Here is an 18,937-nt window from a genome sequence, read left to right on the forward strand (position 1 = left end):
TAAGTATGTAAATGTTTAGAAAGGCCTATGTGGGCTGGGAATATAGCTTAGTCTGTACAGTGCTCTAGGGTAGGCAGAGACCTAGATTCTCTCTCCAGCACCGCATAAGTCAGGAGTGCTCGTGTATGCTTATCAGAAACACTGATGGCTGTTCAGTTATCAAAGTGCTCGTTATCTAAATATGAGGACCTGAGTTTGGATTCCCAGCATCCAAGTAAAAAATCAGGCTTGGCAGTGTGTCTATAATCCTGGCACAGGAAGGTGTAGACAGGAGGATCCTTGGAACACTCCCACTATTGATCAGTCTGATGAGTTGGTGCACTCCAGATTCGGTAAAGACCTGTCTCAAAACACTAAGGTGAGACAGCTCAGTGGGTAAAGGTGCTTGCGACACACACTTGACTATGCGACTTCAATCCCCTGAGCCCAAGCAAAGGAGAACACACTTGACAAACTGTCCTCTGATTAGGGCTGGAGAAATGGCTCATCAGTTAAGAGCACTGGCTGTTCATCCAGAGGACCCAGGTTCAATTCCCAGCACCCACATGACAGCTTATACCTGTCTGTAACCCTCAGATCTGACACTCTCACACATACATACATACAGGCAAAACACCAATGCAAATGAAATAAAAATTATTTAAAAATTTGATCTCTGAGCACCACATGCACATCATAGCATGCGTCACACACACACACACACACACACACACACACACAATTGAAGGTCATTCACAGCCATACAGCAAATTTGAGGTCATCTTAGGATACATGCAATTTTGTCTTGGAAAAAACCAAGTCAACCAAACAATAATAAACAGATAACACTTGGCCCAGGTCAGGGGAGATAGAGGATAAACAAGCCGAAGCCACACTCTGGACCGACAAAGAAGCAGTAACACAGCCCATGGGTGAGTTGGAAATCTTCACTTTATTACTGTGTCACCGGAAGTCACCACCTTCACTTGGTTCACCAAAGACGGATGGATGTCATAGAGGAGGACACCACAGGGCCACTGGATCCACTCTGGAGAGGCTCTAACCAGGTGGGGGAGGGTCTAGAGCAAGGTCCACGTTGGGGGGGCCGCCCTTCACCGCACACACACGCACGCACAGGCACACTCACAGATATATGGTGGAGCCTTCTATTATACATCTTATATATAGAAAATATATATATTTATACTATACACAGGCAGTAACGCTGCGGGAGGGGCGGGGGCACCCAGACAAGAGCTGTGGGCGCAAGGGGGGGTGTCAGGGCAGGGGCAGCACTAGGAGATGGCTAACCCAGTCCATCCTCCATAAACTCTGGGGCCTCGTACTTACATTTTTAGAGATCAAAGGGGTTGTGGATCAAGGTTAGGGGTACCCCAGGGACAAGTGGAATCTCTCGGTTACATGGGAAAAGCCTGGAACCCCAAGAGTCTTTGAAGATCAAGAACCATTAGGGATAGAGGGAGCAGAGACTGGTGCCAGTCCCCTGGGAATCAGCCCCTGGATTGCTACGTCCCAGGTGGATTGGGGGCTACCCAAGCAAAATGGCGGCAACTGTGCAGGTTACATCATCTCAGAAAACAGGGCTCCCAATCTCTCACTGTGCTTGACCTTGGGTGAGACAGGAGTCTCCTGAAGGACCCCTGCAACTATAAAGTCACGTGGAACCCATGTTTCTCAGACCATCTTTTGTGCTTGACAGGGAAAGGGGAGCCCCAATTCCATAGGGCCGAGCTGCGGGGGACTATCTCCAAGCAGAAGCAGTGGAAAGGGGAAGGAAATTGGTGCTGCTGGCCTTGTGTCCTCCAAAGGCTCTGTCCAAGGAGGTGTGGGAGTGTGGCCCCTCCCAAACCATCGAGTGAGAAGCCTGGGTCTTACTCAATCTCCTAGGCTTCTCAACGCTGTGTGACATCACTACCATGGTGCTGGCATGCATCTGCCAAAGGGAAAGGTGCCCGCTGAGGTCCCAGCAGCCCAGCTTCTGGTCCTGTAATCTCCCCTAGCCCAAGGACTAGGGGATAGACACCCAAGGCTGGGCAGAGTTTAACCAGCACTCTGCCCTCTGCCCGACATCACCAGCTGCCTATTACTATCCAGGGAGAAACCAATGTGCAGGCCTTGGGTCTCTAGTCCTCTCCAGAAGGGTTAGCAAATGTCAGGGCTTCTCATAGCCTCTTGGTGGCACAGCCACCTGGTTGGGGCATGGGGCTGTGCATAGAAGCCCTTCCCAGGTATGGAAAAATGGAAGTTATTAACAGCCAGCTGTCACTCAGCTGCCTGGGTCCTCTCCCAACACTGTGGCTCCCTAGGGAACTTGGAGACCCCAGTTTGGATCCAATCTCCAATGGTAAATCTCTGCTCAGGAAGGGCAGTGGTGCTCCTTCTATGCCTCTGAAGCGCTTGTCCCCTCCCTGTCTTCCTTAGGCCTGCACTCATGCCGTGTTTCCTACCGTAATGGGCCTACATGTGGTTCACAGGCTCTTAAGAGGACAGGCACCAGAGACACCCTTGGTGACACCACACCAACATGGGTACGAGAAGAGCTAATCTGCCTGTCAGCGTCCTGAAGGGTATGGGGTGAGATGTCAGGGATACCCATTGTTGAAGCCAACCCACAGCCTACTGCCCTGCTTCACAAGGAACCAGACGTGTAAACTGGGCACACACAGGAAGATGGCACAGACACTCTCCCTCTGGGCTCCCTCTGTCACAGAGAGGGAGCACCTTGTGTGAGAATATGTCCTTGCTGTCCCTTTAGGCCTCAACCACTCTCCTTTCTGTCTCTGAGATAACCAGCTATTAATTCTCTTTCCTGTGGCCCGAGGTTTCCCAGAGCCCACTCTGCGGCATCTCACTTGTGAGTCACCTGGGGCAGTGTGACCTGTAGCTGTGGCGCTCAAACTGGTCCTGTAATTGAGAGCTCCTGTCCTGACTCCCACTCATCCAGCCCTGAGCCCTGGCTGACCCAGGCAAGCAGAGACAGGATAGTGTCCCATGTGGTGACCAGGGCGGAGTCACCTGCTTGATGGTTGGAGCCACTAAACTTAGGCAGCAAGGCCAGCTCTACTATGCACACACTGGGACCTTAGGCCAGTCCCCAACGCCACCTGGCCTCCTGACTATCCAGCCATGAGAAAAAACTCAGTGAGCCCTCCAAGAGGCAGGGACGGCCACCACTCCTCTGGGAGACTGCACAGGGGGTAGCTGGCACACCCCGAAGGAGTTCCCTGTGGGACATGTTGAGCAAGGAACAACACGGGGGACAGGGGCAGGTCTGGGGAGCCTTCGAGAAGACCAAGACCAAGGAGAGGACCTGAATGAGGAAAGCAATTGAGGCAGAAGAGGCCCTTGGTTTGCAGCAGATCACGGTGCCCCACTGGCCCCGGGTCGTGAAGCCCCCCACGACCCCTGAATCAACCCTGAGTGGCAAAGCCTAGATGTAGGAATAGAGAGGCTTGCAGGAGCTCTGCACCTGGCCTACCTTGACATGGCCGCATCATCAGCTGCTTAAGTGACCTTGGACAAAGTACTCTGGCCCCTCGGACCTCAGTTTCCTCAACCATAAACTGGAGGTCGCCTTGGCAATTCCAGGAGGACTGTTACTTATCAAGGATTCTGGGGTCAATGGCCCACATCCTGCGACTGACCACACTCACCTTGTGGCTGAGTCCCTTGCAGCCAACCTTGCCAGTATCTGCCTGCCCTGCCTTTCCTGCACAGGGTGCAGGGCCTCCTCAGCCCGCCCTTCCCCCTCTCTGTCTCTCATTCCCCAGCCCAGCAACGCCTGTTATAAAGTGGGTGCTCGGTTGTAGGTCGAGATCTCACATACCCGCAGCACTGACCTCGCTCAAGGACATGATGAATGACTGTCACCCCTGGGCCCACCCTCTAGATCCCTGTTGGGCACACACTTGCACACACATGTGGACACACCCCCCTGGCTCCCCGACTCCCCACCCAAGCTGCACTGGGCCTCAGTGGAGTCACTTGGAGGCTGAGCAGGTGCGAGGCAGGGTCACCCGGGAGGGAGCAGGGTGTCTGGAAGAGGAGCTAGGATAAAAGGGCAGGGGCAGGGTAGGCGGTCACTGTCATCGCCATCATGGGGGCTCAGTAGCCCTGTGACTGGTAACCCTGGGGCTCAGCATCGAAGGCGTTGGCTGGATGCTGGTAGGTACCACCCATGCCAGCAGGGTCCGGCCCAGTGCTGGGCTCCACATAGGGTGCATAAGGCATGCTGGAGTCCTGGCTGGGATCCATGTAGTCCTGGGAGAAGAGGGCCGAGTCGGCGCCAATCTGGTACCGTTGGAAGGCCAGTATGGCCTGGCCTGCCTGGGATGGGGGCAGGCAGGGACGAGGACAGGTGGGAGGGATGGTTAAAGGAGAGACAGACAAGAGTATTGGGTTAGTAGAGGTTAGTTGACAGGATACAGGCAGTTACAGATGTTCAAAGCACCAAGCCTGATGAAGGGGACTGTTCACACAGCCACCCACCCGCCATCCAGCCACACAGAACCTCAGAAGCCACCTGCCCCAGTGATCCCAAGCCAAGATGATTCAACCATGGAGGGCTAAGATATCCCTACCAAACTGTGTTCTCAGGGCTGTTATGTGAAATGGAGAAAAGGCTGCCTAAAACAGAACTCTTCGAATCTCCTAAGAGCCATCTTTTTGTATCTCTTGCAGCTAGCTATAGTCATGTGGTTAGCTTCCAGCCAATGAGGAGGCACAGTCATGTTCTTTGTCCCTCTCTCAGATCTAATGCCTGGAAAGCAGATGTGACAGCTGGAGCTCTGTGTGCTCAAACGCTCTAGGATGGATGATGGATAAGAGATAAGGATATGCGGGGTGTTGGTGGCGCACGCCTTTAATCCCAGCACTCAGGAGGCAGAGGCAGGTGGATCGCTCTGTGAGTTCAAGGCCAGACTGGTCTACAGAGAGTTCCAGGACAGCCAGGCTATTACACAGAGAAACCCTATCTCAAAACACAAAAAAACGAGAGAAGGAAGGAGGGAGGGTGGGAGGGAGGGAGGGAATGTGATGTGTCTAATTACTGAAGAGACATCTAGAGCCACTATGGAAACCCTGCACAACCTCTCCAGACTTGGAATTTGTTTAAATCTATTTTTTGGGGGGGGATTTGAGACAGGGTTTCTCTGTAGCTTTGGAAGCTATCCTGGAACTCTCTTAGTAGACTAGGGTGGCCTCGAACTCACAGAAATTCACCTGCCTCTGTCTGGGATTAAAGGAATGCTGGCATGCACCACCACCACCCTGCCTAAATCATTATTATTTGGAACTGAAATAACTTGCCACTAAAGTTAATTCTAGCTGAAGCACACAGCTAGAGGTTTGGGAAATGAAACGAAGCAGTAACACACATTTTGGAGCCACAGGACTTACAAGAACCTTGGCTGGCCGGGCGTTGGTGGCGCACGCCTTTATTCCCAGCACTCGGGAGGCAGAGCCAGGCAGATCTCTGTGAGTTCGAGGCCAGCCTGGTCTACAAAGTGAGTTCCAGGACAGCCTCCAAAGCTACAGAGAAACCCTGTCTCAAAAAACCAAAACAAACAAACAAAAAAAAGAACCTTGGCTGTTTGATACAGGCTGGGTTCTGTTTGTCTTGCACAGACTCTGGGAAAGGTCTGGCAGCAGTCACATGCAGAGGGGGGACAGGATGCTGACCACATCAAACCTGCTCTGTAGTTCACAGAGAAAGTCTTCCCTTTTCGGCCCAGAGTGGTGGGTCACGGCTGAGAAGATGAAGGCACAGAGGAGGGGGACCCATGGCAAAGAGTGCCGGAACTCAGTCCCAAACACAGGCCCTGGCCTGTGACAGACTGAGGAGTGGTCAGGGCTCTCTGGGGCCATGGAGGGCAGGAAACGAAAGGATGACTTGAGAGGTATGGAGGCCAGGCTCTCCCTGTACTCTCTGGCTTGCAGAGAGGCAGGGGATTAGAGCAATGACTTCCATGGACCCTTCCAAGGAAGAGGACTATAGCTAGAGCAGTGACTCTCAACCTGTGGGCGGCAACTCCTTTGAAGTCACATGTCAGTCATTTACATAACAGTAGCAAAATTACAGTTATGAAGTAGCAATGAAATAATCTTATGGTTGGGGTCAGCACACGATGAGAAGCTGTATTAAAGGGTCGCAGCATTAGGAAGATTGAGAACCACTGAGCTAGAGGCACTGGAGACTGTGTCTGTGGCTAGTCCCCTACCCCTGAGTGGGTGCCTACTGTGGCCAGCCAGTGTAAAAGGCCACATACAGGAAAAGAGAAGGACCTGACACAGCAGAGTCGTGAGAGGCAGCCTAAGGGGCTTGGTTCAGCACTCTGGGACCTGCACACCAGGCAGCAGGCTGTCCGCACTTGCATGCCTCCAGTGCCTGCTGGCTCACTGTCTGCATCCAGCTACCGCAAGGCAGAGGCAGTACTCTGGGTCACTGGTGCCCACTGCATCCTCAGACCCCGCAGGGAGCACAGGCACAGGTGGCTGCTGCCCAAGTTCTGAGGGCCCGAAGGAGGCAGTGAGGAGGTCAAAGCTTTTTCTCTTATTATTATTTTTGTTTTTTTGAGACAGGGTTTCTCTGTACTGTTTTGGAGGCTGTCTTGGAACTCACTCTGTAGACCAGGCTGGTCTCGAACTCAAAGAGATCTGCCTGCCTCTGTCTCCTGAGTGCTGGGATTAAAGACATGCACCACCACTGCCTGGCCTTTTTGGGGTTTTTTGTTTTTGTTTAAGACAGGGTTTCTCTGTAGACCAGGCTAGCCTCGAACTCACAGAGATCTGCCTGGGAAGTCAAATTATTTTGGCAAAACAAATATTTACTAGGACCCACTCCCCAAGGAGGGCTTATGGAGATGCACCTGACTCAAGGAATGAATGAGTGAGTGAGTGAGTGAGTGAGTGAGTGAGTGAGTTAATGAGTGAGTGAGTGAGTGAGTTAATGAGTGAGTGAGTGAATGAGTGAGTGAGTGAGTTAATGAGTGAGTGAGTGAATGAGTGAGTGAGTGAGTGAATGAGTGAGTGAGTGAGTGAATGAGGAGTGAGTGAGTGAGTGAATGAGTGAGTGAGTGAATGAGTGAGTGAGTGAGTGAGTAAGTGAGTGAGTGAATGAGTAAGTGAGTGAGTGAGTGTGTGAGTGAGTGAGTGAGTGAGTGAATGAGTAAGTGAGTGAGTGAGTGTGTGAGTGAGTGAGTGAGTGAGTGAATGAGTGAATGAGTGAGTGAGTGAGTAAGTGAGTGAGTGAATGAGTAAGTGACTGAGTGAGTGAGTGAGTGTGTAAGTGAGTGAGTGAATGAGTGAGTGAGTGTGTGAGTGAGTGAGTGAGTAAGTGACTGAGTGAGTGAGTGAATGAGTGAGTGAGTGAGTGAGTGAATGAGTGAGTGAGTGAGTGTGTGAGTGAATGAGTGAGTGACTGAGTGAGTGAGTGAGTGAGTGAGTGAGTGAATGAGTGAGTGAGTGAGTGTGTGAGTGAGTGAGTGAATGAGTGAGTGAGTGTGTGAGTGAGTGAGTGAATGAGTGAGTGAGTGAGTGTGTGAGTGAGTGAGTGAATGAGTGAGTGTGTTAATGAGTGAGTGAATGAGTGAGTTAATGAGTGTGTGAGTGAGTGAGTGTGTAAGTGAGTGAGTGAATGAGTGAGTGAGTGTGTGAGTGAGTGAGTGAATGAGTGAGTGAGTGTGTGAGTGAATGAGTGAGTGAGTGAGTGTGTGAGTGAGTGAGTGAATGAGTGAGTGTGTTAATGAGTGAGTGAATGAGTGAGTTAATGAGTGTGTGAGTGAGTGAGTGTGTAAGTGAGTGAGTGAATGAGTGAGTGAGTGTGTAAGTGAGTGAGTGAATGAGTGAGTGTGTGAGTGAGTGAGTGAGTGAGTTAATGAGTGAGTGAGCAATCAAGCAAATGAATGAACAACTGACATTTACTGAGCATCCCTGTGCCAAGGCTTGTGCTGGCCCTTGTTCAGCCGCCTGAAGAAGATCATCCATTACCAGTCAGGCCAGGAAAATTGACCAAGATTCAGAGAGGTACAAGAATTTGCCCTCGGTCACACAGCACAGAAAAACAGAGGTGGGCCCAAGGTCTTCCAACATTCCAGGCCAGCCCTCCGTAGGTAGTCACCGCAGGAGGACAGGAAGGTGGCCTTTCACACCACAATCACTGACAGGTTATCCCTTTGTTCATAGCTCAGCCCCTTCCACTTCAGACCCTCTAAGAGGCCACCCCACTTAGTGGAAGTCTGGCTATCCTTCCCCTCCCCCCCAGCCTACATAGGCTCCTGGGACCAGGGATCTGTCTAATCCACACAGGTACCAAACAGTTGCTCAATAAATGTTTACTGAGGGAAGGAACGTAAAGAGTAAACAAAGGAAGCAAGAGCATGAGCGAGCCAGTGGTGAGCCTCAGCTGACCCTGAGCCAGTGGTGAGCCTCAGCTGACCTCTTCTGTTAGCCTCATCCCATCTTTCCTGTCCTAGAGGACAGACATCTCCAACACTGGGCCATTCCTGCAACTGGGGCCTGCTGGGGCGTGGATTCCCTGCCCTTCATGGGCTACGGCTGTGCTGAGGCGGGGAACAGTGTGTTGTATTCCTCCTGGAAGGTAAGGTCCTTGAGTCTGCGGACGGCCAGGGCTGCAGTCAGGCTCTGCCAGAAAGAGCAGGGGTGAGGCCACCGAGGAGGTAGAAGAGCAGAACTGCTTCAGGAAGGACAGCCGTGGCCAGCAGCACCAGCCTGTCAGGTGTTTCCCTTCAGGGCAGTCACTATGTTCCCGTCAGCTCCACCCATCTCAGTCAGACATGGGGGGGGGCCTACTCTCAGGGCTACCCTCTTCTCAAACGAGAGACCCCCTTCATCTTCCTTCCTAGGCCTGAAGGCATCAGAGAGCGATGGTCACCGTGCCTGGCCTTTGGGGACCACAACACTCTAACTCCCAATACTGGGGCTAAAGAGTGCCCCAGAAGATAGGTGTTAGGGTCCTCAAAAAGGAAAAGAGCCGGGCGGTGGTGGCGCACGCCTTTAATCCCAGCACTCGGGAGGCAGAGGCAGGTGGATCTCTGTGAGTTCGAGGCCGGGCTGGACCAACAGCCTCCAAAACAATACAGAGAAACCCTGTCTCGTAAAATCCAAAAAAAAAAAAAAAAAATAAGAAAGAAAAGAAAAGAAGTCACTTCAGGGACAGTGGGGACAGGGAGGGCTGACTGTGCAGCCCCGGGGGCTCTTGAAGAGTGTGCTGTAGGAGAAGGGAGGGGCCTGGAAGAGGCAGCTGCTGAGAAGCAACCCCTCAACAGACAGCAGGAAAGGAGGAATAGACATGACCTAGACCCACAGGCAAAGAGGGACAGCATTGCTGTGGCATGTGGAGTCCTTGAGACCCTGGGCTAGCCCTGCAAAGATCAGGCTCCAGCACGTTAAACCCCTAGATACGATTTCCTCCGTATATAAGATTTTTATATTTGGAGATAGGGTTTCTCTGTGTAATAAATAGCTCTGGGTGTCCTGGAACTCGCTCTGTAGATCAGACTACCCTGGAACACACAGAGATCCACCTGTCTCTGCCTCCTCAGTGCTGGGATTAAAGGTGTGCACCACCACCACTGCCCAGCATATCTTTTGTCTTTTTAAAGGAATTTTTATTTTAGGCTGGGTGTGGTGGAGCAAAGACAATACAGAGAAATCCTGTCTTAAAATAAGACATAAATAAATAAACAAACACACTGCTAAGTGCCTGAGCCTCAGTTTCCCTGTTTGGAAAGCCCCCGTGAGTGAAGACTCAGTATGTGTAAAGAAAATAAATGAATGGCAAATGAATGGCAAAGGCTCAGAGACTAAGGCAGGAGGGGCCCGAGTTCAACACCAGTCTGGGTTATATTGTAACACTCAAGCGCACCTCAGGAAAGCTGTTCCACATCAAGGCAAGGGTTTGCCTCGCTCAGGGAGGCCAAGGGTGGGTGCCAGAACGAGGTTCCCTCCAGGAAACAGAGCTCATCCTAGCTACTCAACAGGCCATAGCCTGGGGTGTGGCTGGGGCAATTGGGGGGGGGGGGCTCTACATACTCACCCAAGTGAAAATGGAGAAGAAAGAGAAGGCAATGGCAGCCCGGGCTGCGTCCGTCCCTTCATTCAGGGGTTTGTCCTGGGGCTTGGAGACTTGCCACTGGTTTGCCAGGAAGCAGAAACCCACGAACCAGAAGAAGGCCCAGAAGGCTGGGGTGCCCAGGGCCATGCAGAGAAAGGAGAGAAAACAGGGCATAAAGGAATAGGGGGACAGTTCTAGAGCGTCTCCCGTGCCCTCCAACCCCAGAAGATGAGTAAGGAGGTGAGGCAGAGAGGAGCTGCGAGAAGATGAGGATTGGGAATGACAGTCGGGGTGGGGGGAGACCACGGAGAGGACGGGTCAATGCCGGCCACCTCCCTGCCTTGGCCTGGAAGGTCAGCTGCTCCTGCAAGGAGCAGGATGCAGCGGCCCTGCCCAGACTTCTGGAGAGCTGGGGAGGAGACACTGGGACCAGGGCCTGCACCTGCACTTCCCACAGTGTGCAGCGTCCAGAAGCCCCCAAATGGAGTCCTCCTGAAGCTGGAGTCTGTGGGTACCCAGAGGTCTCCCCAGAGCTGTCCAGGATAGAGCCAGGCATGTACCAGCCTGTCCCGAGAGGAATTCTGGGAACTCCATGGAAACGGGGGGAACAGTCATTTAGTCCTAGTTCTTTCTGGAAGGTCAAAGGGTTCCCATTCCCTTTGGAAACAGGGCCCACAGTCCCAATCATGCCCAAAGTCCCTGGCTGACTCTGGGACTCCCAAGGTGAGAGACTAGCAAAGGAGGCAGCCCTGCCCAGCACCAAGAGAAGGCGGGCTCCAGGATCCCCAGGGAGAGGTGCAGAAGGGCACTGAGACCAGAGCTGACTCGAGTCCTTCCCCTCATCGGTCACGGCCCCTAGTCTGTTGCTTCACTACCTACACTTGAGGGGAATGGAGGAGAGAACTCTGCACATGTTGTTAAAGGGCACCACCCGGGCAGGCTCACCGGAGACACCGATGTCCGACAGCACAGCCTTCTTGCGATCCTTGACACTGCTGATCTGTGGGAAGTACACATCCAGCGCCAGGTAGAGCAGGCAGGTGAGGAAGGCCAGCACGCCCACAGTCACGCCATAGTTGCAGGCATTGGGGTTTCGGTTGTAGATGCAGAACTCCTCCTCCTCCTCCGAGTTGTTGAGGTAGCCCTCATTCACGATGGAGCCGAAGACCACGATGGAGAAAACCTGCAGGGGAGGAACAGGTGTGAGCACAGCCAGGCTCCCCCACCCTGTCAGTAACAGCCTGATTCACTGAGGACGTGAGGCAGGAAGGTATTAAGTTGGAGGCCCAGAAAAGGAGGTCGCCCAGTATAGGCAGCATCAACCACTTCCTAACGCTGCCACAAGGGCTGAAGGGCCTCTAGCTATACATGTAGCCCCACCAACCACCTGACACCAAGGGTCCCCAGGGCTAGCCTGGACCCCAGAGCGAGGAACTTGGGTCCTCCTCAGTCATAAACCCCAGCCCTCCTGGTCAACTACAGTTCCTAGCAGGCACCTGCCCAGCCCTGTATTGTGTCCTCTCTGAACTGCCTAGGGCTGTTCTGGTCTGATGTCTCAGGCCTTGTCCTGGTCCTACCCCCACGTGAATGGAGTGACAAATCAAAAACTCATAGGGGTAGCAATCCTGCGAGATTTATCCCACAAGTCACTTACAGTCTTAGCAAATCCTGATCACTTCAGTTGGATTGGTGGCTAGCTCAGGCCATAGTGACCTTAGTGATCTGCTCCTCACAGACAAAATGTGGTTAAAAAGTGTCTGGGGGGGAGGAGCCAGGTAGTGCTGACCCACGGCTTTAAACCCAACACTTGGGAGGCAGAGGAGGCAGGTGGATCTCTGAGTTTGAGGCCAGTCTGATCTACAGAGCAAGTAAGAGGGCAGCCAGGGCTACACAGAGAAACTCTGTCTTGAACTGTTCTCCCCAAAAGTCTGGGTTCGTGAGGCCCCACCCTGCCCTGAGGAGCTACAGGTGGCTAGTGATTGCTGGGGGAAGGGCATCCATCTTCCTCATAGTGTAGAACCGAACCTCCCTTGCCAAGGAAATAAGCCCCTACCGCGCTCATGCAAGCAACCTTAATGCAAAGACACGGGGCTGGAGAGGTGGCTTGGCAGGTAAGAGCACTACTCTCCCAGATGACCCAGGTTCAGTTTACAGTACCCACTTTGGTGACCCATAACCATCTGTAACTCCAGCTCCAGGAGATCTGGTGCCCTCTTCTGGCTTCTGTGGGCACTGCACTCACGTAGCATACATAGACACAAATGCACACACGTAAATAAAATAGGAATACTCAGAAGTCATGAAGGTAAGAGCATGTTGGGAAGAGTGGGTTTGGCAGAAGGGAGATGAAAGAATGACTGGGAGAAATATGGTCATGGCACATTATACAAGTATAAAATTATGAAAGGATAATCTAAGTGATGAGGGACTGCTTCTGGCTCCCACTTGGCTCACTCTTGGCCTCCTGCCCCTACCTGCTCTACCGGAAGGCAACCGCTATGACAAGGAGCAGAGGGAAGCCTCTAGCTGGCAGCCTGAAGGTAGCTGACGCCCCCCCATCAGCAGCCATTGGAGTGGAGATGGGCTGAAACCCACAGTACCACGCCTGCAAACTTGAAACTGACGTGTCTACAGTAGAGCCACCACAGGAGACCATTGCTTTGGCTGACACCTTGGCGTTAGCCTGTGAAAGACCTGGAGGTAAGGGCTCCCACCTTAGCAGATTCCTGACCCACAGAAAGGGAGATAACCTGTGACTGCTGTTTCAGGCCATAAGTTTGGGGGCAATTTATTATGTGGCAATGGTTAACTAATATACCAGTATCACCAGCAATTTGTAGACGAGGCTATTAAAGGTGCTTAGTGTAAATCTCCAGATACGAAAAGGTGCAGACCACAGCCATATACAGAAGACTGATAAAGCTGCACTCAAGGGTTTCTGTGGGGCTTTTCTGAGAAGAGAAAGAGCAAGCTTGAGACCACTTGAGACATGGAAGGAAGATTATGACCTAAACGTACATTGATGGAAGAATGAAATCCGCAGGGTGGGCTCTGATCCGGCCACAAAAAGTAACAAAGTACTGAAACAGGCAGTGACCCAGACACAGGACTGGGGTGGGTGCAGCAGGCCTGTGCTTTCCTGCTTAGCGTGCGAGAGGTCCTCGGCCTCTGACTTCCGAGTGCTGACATTAAAGGAGTGCGCCACCACCAGCAAGCCTCAGGTCCTGGGTTTTATCTCTGGTGCCAAAAAACAAAACTGAATCTGGACACAAAAGGTCATGTTATGTAACTTCTTTCTTTCTCCTTCCTTCCTTCTGAAGGTCTCACTCCAGCCCTGGCTGGTCCAGAACTCCCTATGTAAACCAGACTGACTTTGAACTCCAAAAGACCTGCCTGTCTCTGCCTCCGAGTGCTGGGATGAAGGGCTTTATGTGATTTCTTTTACCAGCTGTTTTCTTTTTTTGTTTTGTTTTGTTTTTTTCGAGACAGGGTTTCTCTATGGCTTTGGAGGCTGTCATGGAACTAGCTCTTGTAGACCAGGCTGGCCTCGAACTCACAGAGATCCGCCTGCCTCTGCCTCCCAAGTGCTGGGATTAAAGGCCTGCGCCACCAATGCCCGGCTTCAGCTGTTTTCATCAAAGGAAAAAAACAGCAACAGAGCAGAGGGCAGGGAAAGGGAGAATAAGAGTGTGGCCTGGTGGGCACTAGGTAGTGCTCCAGACTCTTTAATCCCAGATCTCTGAGTTTAAAGCCAGCCTGAGTGAGTTCAGGACAGCCAGGGCTACACCGAGAAACCCTGTGCCAAAAAACAAACAAACAACAAAAAGAATGGAGGGCCAGGCTTTAGGTCAGCCACAGGACTACACTGCCCTGCCCGTGAAGGGTTTCCTGGCTCATTCAGAGTCGGCATCCTTACCAGAACCCATGACTCCCAGAAGGTGATTTAGCCTGGCTCCCTATAGAAAAGGAACCTGAGATGCAGAAGACACTCTAGATTCTCTCTCTCTCTGGTTTTTCAAGACAGGGTTTCTCTGTATTGCTTTGGAGGCTGTCCTGGAACTTGCTCTGTAGACCAGGCTGGCTTTGAACTCACAAAGATCCTCCTGCCTCTGCCTCCCAAGTCCTGGGATTAAAGGCATGTGTGCCACCACCACCCAGCTGGCACTCTAATGCCCTAGGCTGACGCCAGCCTCAGGGGGAGGACCTGAAGGAAAGGAGGGCTGGCTGCCCAGGGACCTAGGAGATCAGGTGGTTAAGTATGGACAGGTTAGCAGGCAGTTTGGGTGTAATTTGAACATCAATATGATGGCTGAGCACCAAGACTGAGTCCAGGCTGGTGGTCAGGGGAACAAGAGAAGAGTGGCCTAAGCTAGTGTTTCAAAGACACTATTGGCGGCAGGCTCCAAGGGACAGCTGCCTGGACCACCTGCTATTCAGTCTCTGTGCACCTTCATCTGGATCTGGCAGCTACAACAATCCAAGACTTCTTGCAAGCAAATGGCCAGGTCATGCAGATCCCCAGATGCTACCAAACAGAATATAAAAGGCTCTTGATTAGCCGGTTGTGGTGGTGTATACCTTTAATCTTTAATCCCAGCACTTGGGAGGCAGAGGCAGGTGGATCACTGAGAGTTCGAGACCAGCCTGGTCTACAAGAGCTAGTTTCAGGACAGGCTCCAAAGCTACACAGAGAAACCCTGCCTCGAAAAGCAAAAATCAAACAAACAAAAGGCTCTTAATTAGAGAGATTTCAGAAACAGGGGTCAGACAGGCATGCTCCATTCAAATATGGAACTTGCCATATGCAGCCTTGGACAATGGTCTTCTAGAAAAATTATCTACTGGTAAGAAAGCTCAGTGGATAAAAGCACTCGAAGCACAAGCTTGATGACCTGAGTTCCATCCCTGGGACCCACACAAAAGTGGAAGAAGAGCCAGGCTTTAATCCCAGCACTGCAGAGGCGGGTGGTCTATAGAGTGAGTTCCAGGACAGCTAGGGCTACACGGAGAAACCCTGTCTTGAAAAGCCAAAAAGAGCGGGGACAACTCCGCCAAGTTGGCTTTTGTCTTCCGAGTGTGCACCGTGGCACACTCAAGCATGCACACACATATACATACACAAGATGTGGTTCATTGGCAGGTCAGGAGCTTGCACATCAACCTCTCCTCTTGGGGAGGTTTACACACCAGTACCCAGAGCGGGGCATGCCTCACTGGATAGAGAAAGAGGTCCTCTCAGGTGGCTTCCCTTCCCTGGAGGCTATGGGGTAGAAGGAACGCCAGAGGCCTCTCTTGAGCAACCCTGCCTGAGAGAGAGAAGCACGCTTCCTGTGGCCGGAAAACATGCCACTACAGCAGGAGCCCCACTTGTCACAAGCAAGGAAAATGAGCTCCCCAAAGGCTGGGAGGAGGACCTGGGAAGGGAAGCAAGCAGAAATCTGGGCCCTGGGGAAAGCTGAAGAGGAACCATTAAGACTGGGTCTCTAAGGGGAACCCAAGAGGGGAGTCCTTGGAGAGGCCAGGAAAAAAAGTGTTAAGAGACCTTTGTCCCCAGAAGGGTGAGGAGCAAAATCAAAACAGTCTCAAAAACAGGAATGGGGTGGCCTGTGGCCCTGCAACAGCAGCATGCTCCAACTGTAGTCAGGCACACACCACAGGCTGCAGGCTTCTTGGTGCCTGAAACCTTTCCAAAAGGGACACTGATGGCACTAGGACCTTCCTGTGACCTTGTGGGGTACAACCAGAAAATCCCTGCCTGGCCTTCGGTCTAGCTAGCAACTATAGCTATGCAATTTCACCTCTCTGAACTGAAACTCAGGGAAATAACTACAGCCCAGGGCTCCGGATGCACTCTGAGGAATGAAAGGCCACGCATGCCAGGCCCACGGGGGACCGCCCAAGCGAGCATCAGAAGCATGCTGGACTGATGTATGACAAGGGGGAAGGGATGCTTAGGGTGGCAGCAGGTCCTGGAAGAGGTCAAGAAGATGCGTTAGCGATCAGGGAAGAGCCCTGAAGCTAGGCCCTTTGAGATGGACGAGGAAGAGCCAGCCCTGCATGGATCTGGGCCACATATAATCCGGGCAGAGGAATGAAAGCAGAGAGGCTAGAGGTGGACCGAGGATCCAGTGGGGGAGTGATGAGTGGGGCACGGGCCTGATGGGCTGGGGGGCACTGTCTTTGGGTGCAATAAGCATGGAATCTGAAGGAACTGGGTCTCAATCACAGAACCCTTCCCACTGGCCCCGCTCCTTCCAATATGTCCCCAAGCCTACAGGTGGAAGGTCACTTTTGCAGTTCCCCTCTCCCATCTGGATATATCCTGAGTTTCTAGGTATAGAGGCCAACTGGGCACCAGTCCCGTTCACTTCTGGGACTCCGCCCCCCCTCAGCTATGTGCTTCCCTTCCTTTCCCTGTCCCAGGACTCTTCTAGGTTTTCTTCCTTGGCAGAAGCCCCACCCCAAACTTAAGTTTGGTCTCTGTGACAGGTCCAGAGAGAGCACACAACCTGCACGGGTGCAATACTCGGGGAGCTGACCATGTCACACACAAAGATCTGCACTGCATCCGGGTGGGGCCTGGGAGGCCTCTTCCAAGAGGTCAGTATTTAATTTATTTCACAGCAACTCCTGAGCACCTCACCTGCGCACCTATACCAAAACTACAAGGCAGGCAGAATCCTTGTTCACACTGAAGGACACAGATATATAAGTTCTGAAACATAGCATGAAAAAACACTAAATAGTGTGACAGCCTGAGTGGCTGATGAGGTGACCACTGAGCCAGGCTACAGCAAAGACCCCAACCCAACTGATATCTCAGAAGTGATGTCCCAGGGAAGTGGCACAAGCAAAAAGTCCCTAGGGTGCAAACGAACTCACTGTGTTACAAGGGGGATGATCTGAGAATTCAGATCACCAAGGTAAGCAAAGGATGCTCCCTGGGGTCAAGGTGGGTCCAGGAACCAATGCAGACTCAGAAGCAGTTGAGCAATGGACCATGATCTGACCTGGGTTTGCAAAGAATCAGCTGGTCAGCTCGGGAGAGAGACTGCAGGCAGCTCCTGCAGGATCTTGTCTGGAAAGAGTCAGGGAGCAAACCAGGGGAGCTCGGACTGCAGAGAAGGTCAACCTGCAGATCCTCTCAGACCCCATGCTGTGAAGAATACTGACCTAAAGGGTGGACCTGATGATAACTGGCGAGATGTGCACCTGATGAACACCCGAAAAAAAAACCATACACCCCGCAGGCCCAGTCTTCAAGGACCCACAGGCTCTGGTGGTCTCCAGAGTCCTACAGGATTCCCTCAGCCTCACATGCAGCAATGATCCAGTTTCTCATCTGAGTGGGAGCCCAGGTGTCGCTGCTCGGCTCTCACAGATGTGGAGAGAGGAAGGGTCTACAGCATGTACTCAGACCCACCAGACTGGCAGGCTCATTCCTATCTTAGGACTGTGCCTGAGGACTCAGTAGGTCACCCAGGCTGCGATGGAGCCAGCCCAGGCATCCCAGCCTCTATGAATCCAAAGCTGGTACCGTGTGCCTAATGAACAGCCTCCCTGGGATGTTCATTAAGGCCAGATCTGCAGACCGCAGGGAACACACAGAGTAGCGTAAGCAGACACCAGAGAACCGGAAACTAAACCAGAAGGAAACTCTATATGGATCCAGCAGCAGTCAGGACATGGGAAAACACATTGCGGCAGTTGGCTGTGCCGTGGGAAGGGGGAAAGGTCCTCAGAGGCAGAACCAGGGGATAAAAACAGCTGAGGACCCAGACAGGACCCAAGGGGGCCGCCTGACTGCGTGCAGCAGGCTCAGAAGAACCTCCTCCTCCCGGTAGCTGGGAAAACTGGTGAGGAGGGCCTGGTGAAGTAGCTCGGCAGGTAAAAGGTTCTTGGTGTCAAAGCCTGGTGTCTTCGGTTACATCCCAGGAGCCCCACGGTGGAAAGAGAAAATAAGCGCTGTCCTCCACATGTGTGCTGTGGCAGTCACCCCTGAATTCAGTAAGAAACTAGAAGAGAGGAGCCCAGATAAACAGCTGCCTCTGCCATGGTTTCCACCCACTTCTGAATCCATCCATCCTGTCTTTAGAAACAGATCCCAGATGGTGCCTGGTGTAGACCCACAGCCAACTCAGAAGCAAGCCGGAAGCAAGATCAGATTAGGGAATTCAGGATACTGGGCTGCTAAATTCAGAGGTGCAGAGCATGGAACACCCCAGAAGTCCTGAGCCTCTGTAACCTCTGACCTTTGTGCCCTGTCAGCCATCTGGAGAATAAGGATGACACAGATGCAGGGTGCTGGAAAATTCTGCATATGCTGTTCCCCCATAGAATGCTTTTTCCGCATAACAGGAGCAAGACAATGCCTTCTCACTTTGGGACCCTGTTAGGATCTGGTCACCCCGGCAACCTTTCAGACACCTCCTTCTTGGTGGGTCTCCCCACCCTGATCCCATGGGTTGGGATGTTTACTGTCTGTTTCTCCATGAGACCCTGTGCCAGCCTGCGGCTCTGAAGGGCCAGAAGCTAACAGAAAGTACCTCACAGACTTGACCATTAACCCTCACTGAGACCCATATATCCCAACAAAGTAGCTGCTACTCCATAGGGAAGCTGAGGCTCAGAAGGAAGCAGGGGCATGATCTCTGCCTAGCCTGCACCCCCGGCCAGCACCCCATTTACAGCTGTGTCCAAAGAGGGGCAGATTCCAGGGCACCACGATAGTCCTGTGCAAACCTGTCCATTTGCTAAGGAACCAACTGCCAGGCCCTAAGACCATCTTCCTTCCCAACCTGTCTCAGCCAGCACAGGGTAGCAGAGGCCATTGCTGCCTCAGCAACTCCAGAAGTTCTAGCTATT

General features: G+C 52.4%; 1 protein-coding gene across 2 annotated transcripts in view; it reads right to left on the minus strand.

Moving 5' to 3' along the window:
• Positions 1-912: 912 nt before the first annotated feature.
• Positions 913-18,937, minus strand: part of Syngr1 (synaptogyrin 1) — a 28,577-nt gene continuing 10,552 nt past the window's right edge. The window contains exons 2-4 of one of the 2 annotated variants that reach the window (XM_005066995.4): positions 11,018-11,255; positions 10,055-10,200; positions 913-4,326 (exon numbers count right to left, since the gene is read on the minus strand). In XM_005066995.4, the coding sequence (XP_005067052.1) occupies positions 4,105-4,326; positions 10,055-10,200; positions 11,018-11,255 (606 nt within the window). In that variant the 3' untranslated portion in view covers positions 913-4,104. Of the gene's footprint in view, positions 4,327-8,315; positions 8,641-10,054; positions 10,201-11,017; positions 11,256-18,937 lie in introns of those variants that run through there. The other variant, XM_040754123.1, reaches the window with a different exon arrangement.

This window comes from Mesocricetus auratus, unplaced genomic scaffold, assembly GCF_017639785.1.
Source record: "Mesocricetus auratus isolate SY011 unplaced genomic scaffold, BCM_Maur_2.0 Super-Scaffold_100010, whole genome shotgun sequence".
Lineage (NCBI taxonomy): Eukaryota > Metazoa > Chordata > Mammalia > Rodentia > Cricetidae > Mesocricetus > Mesocricetus auratus.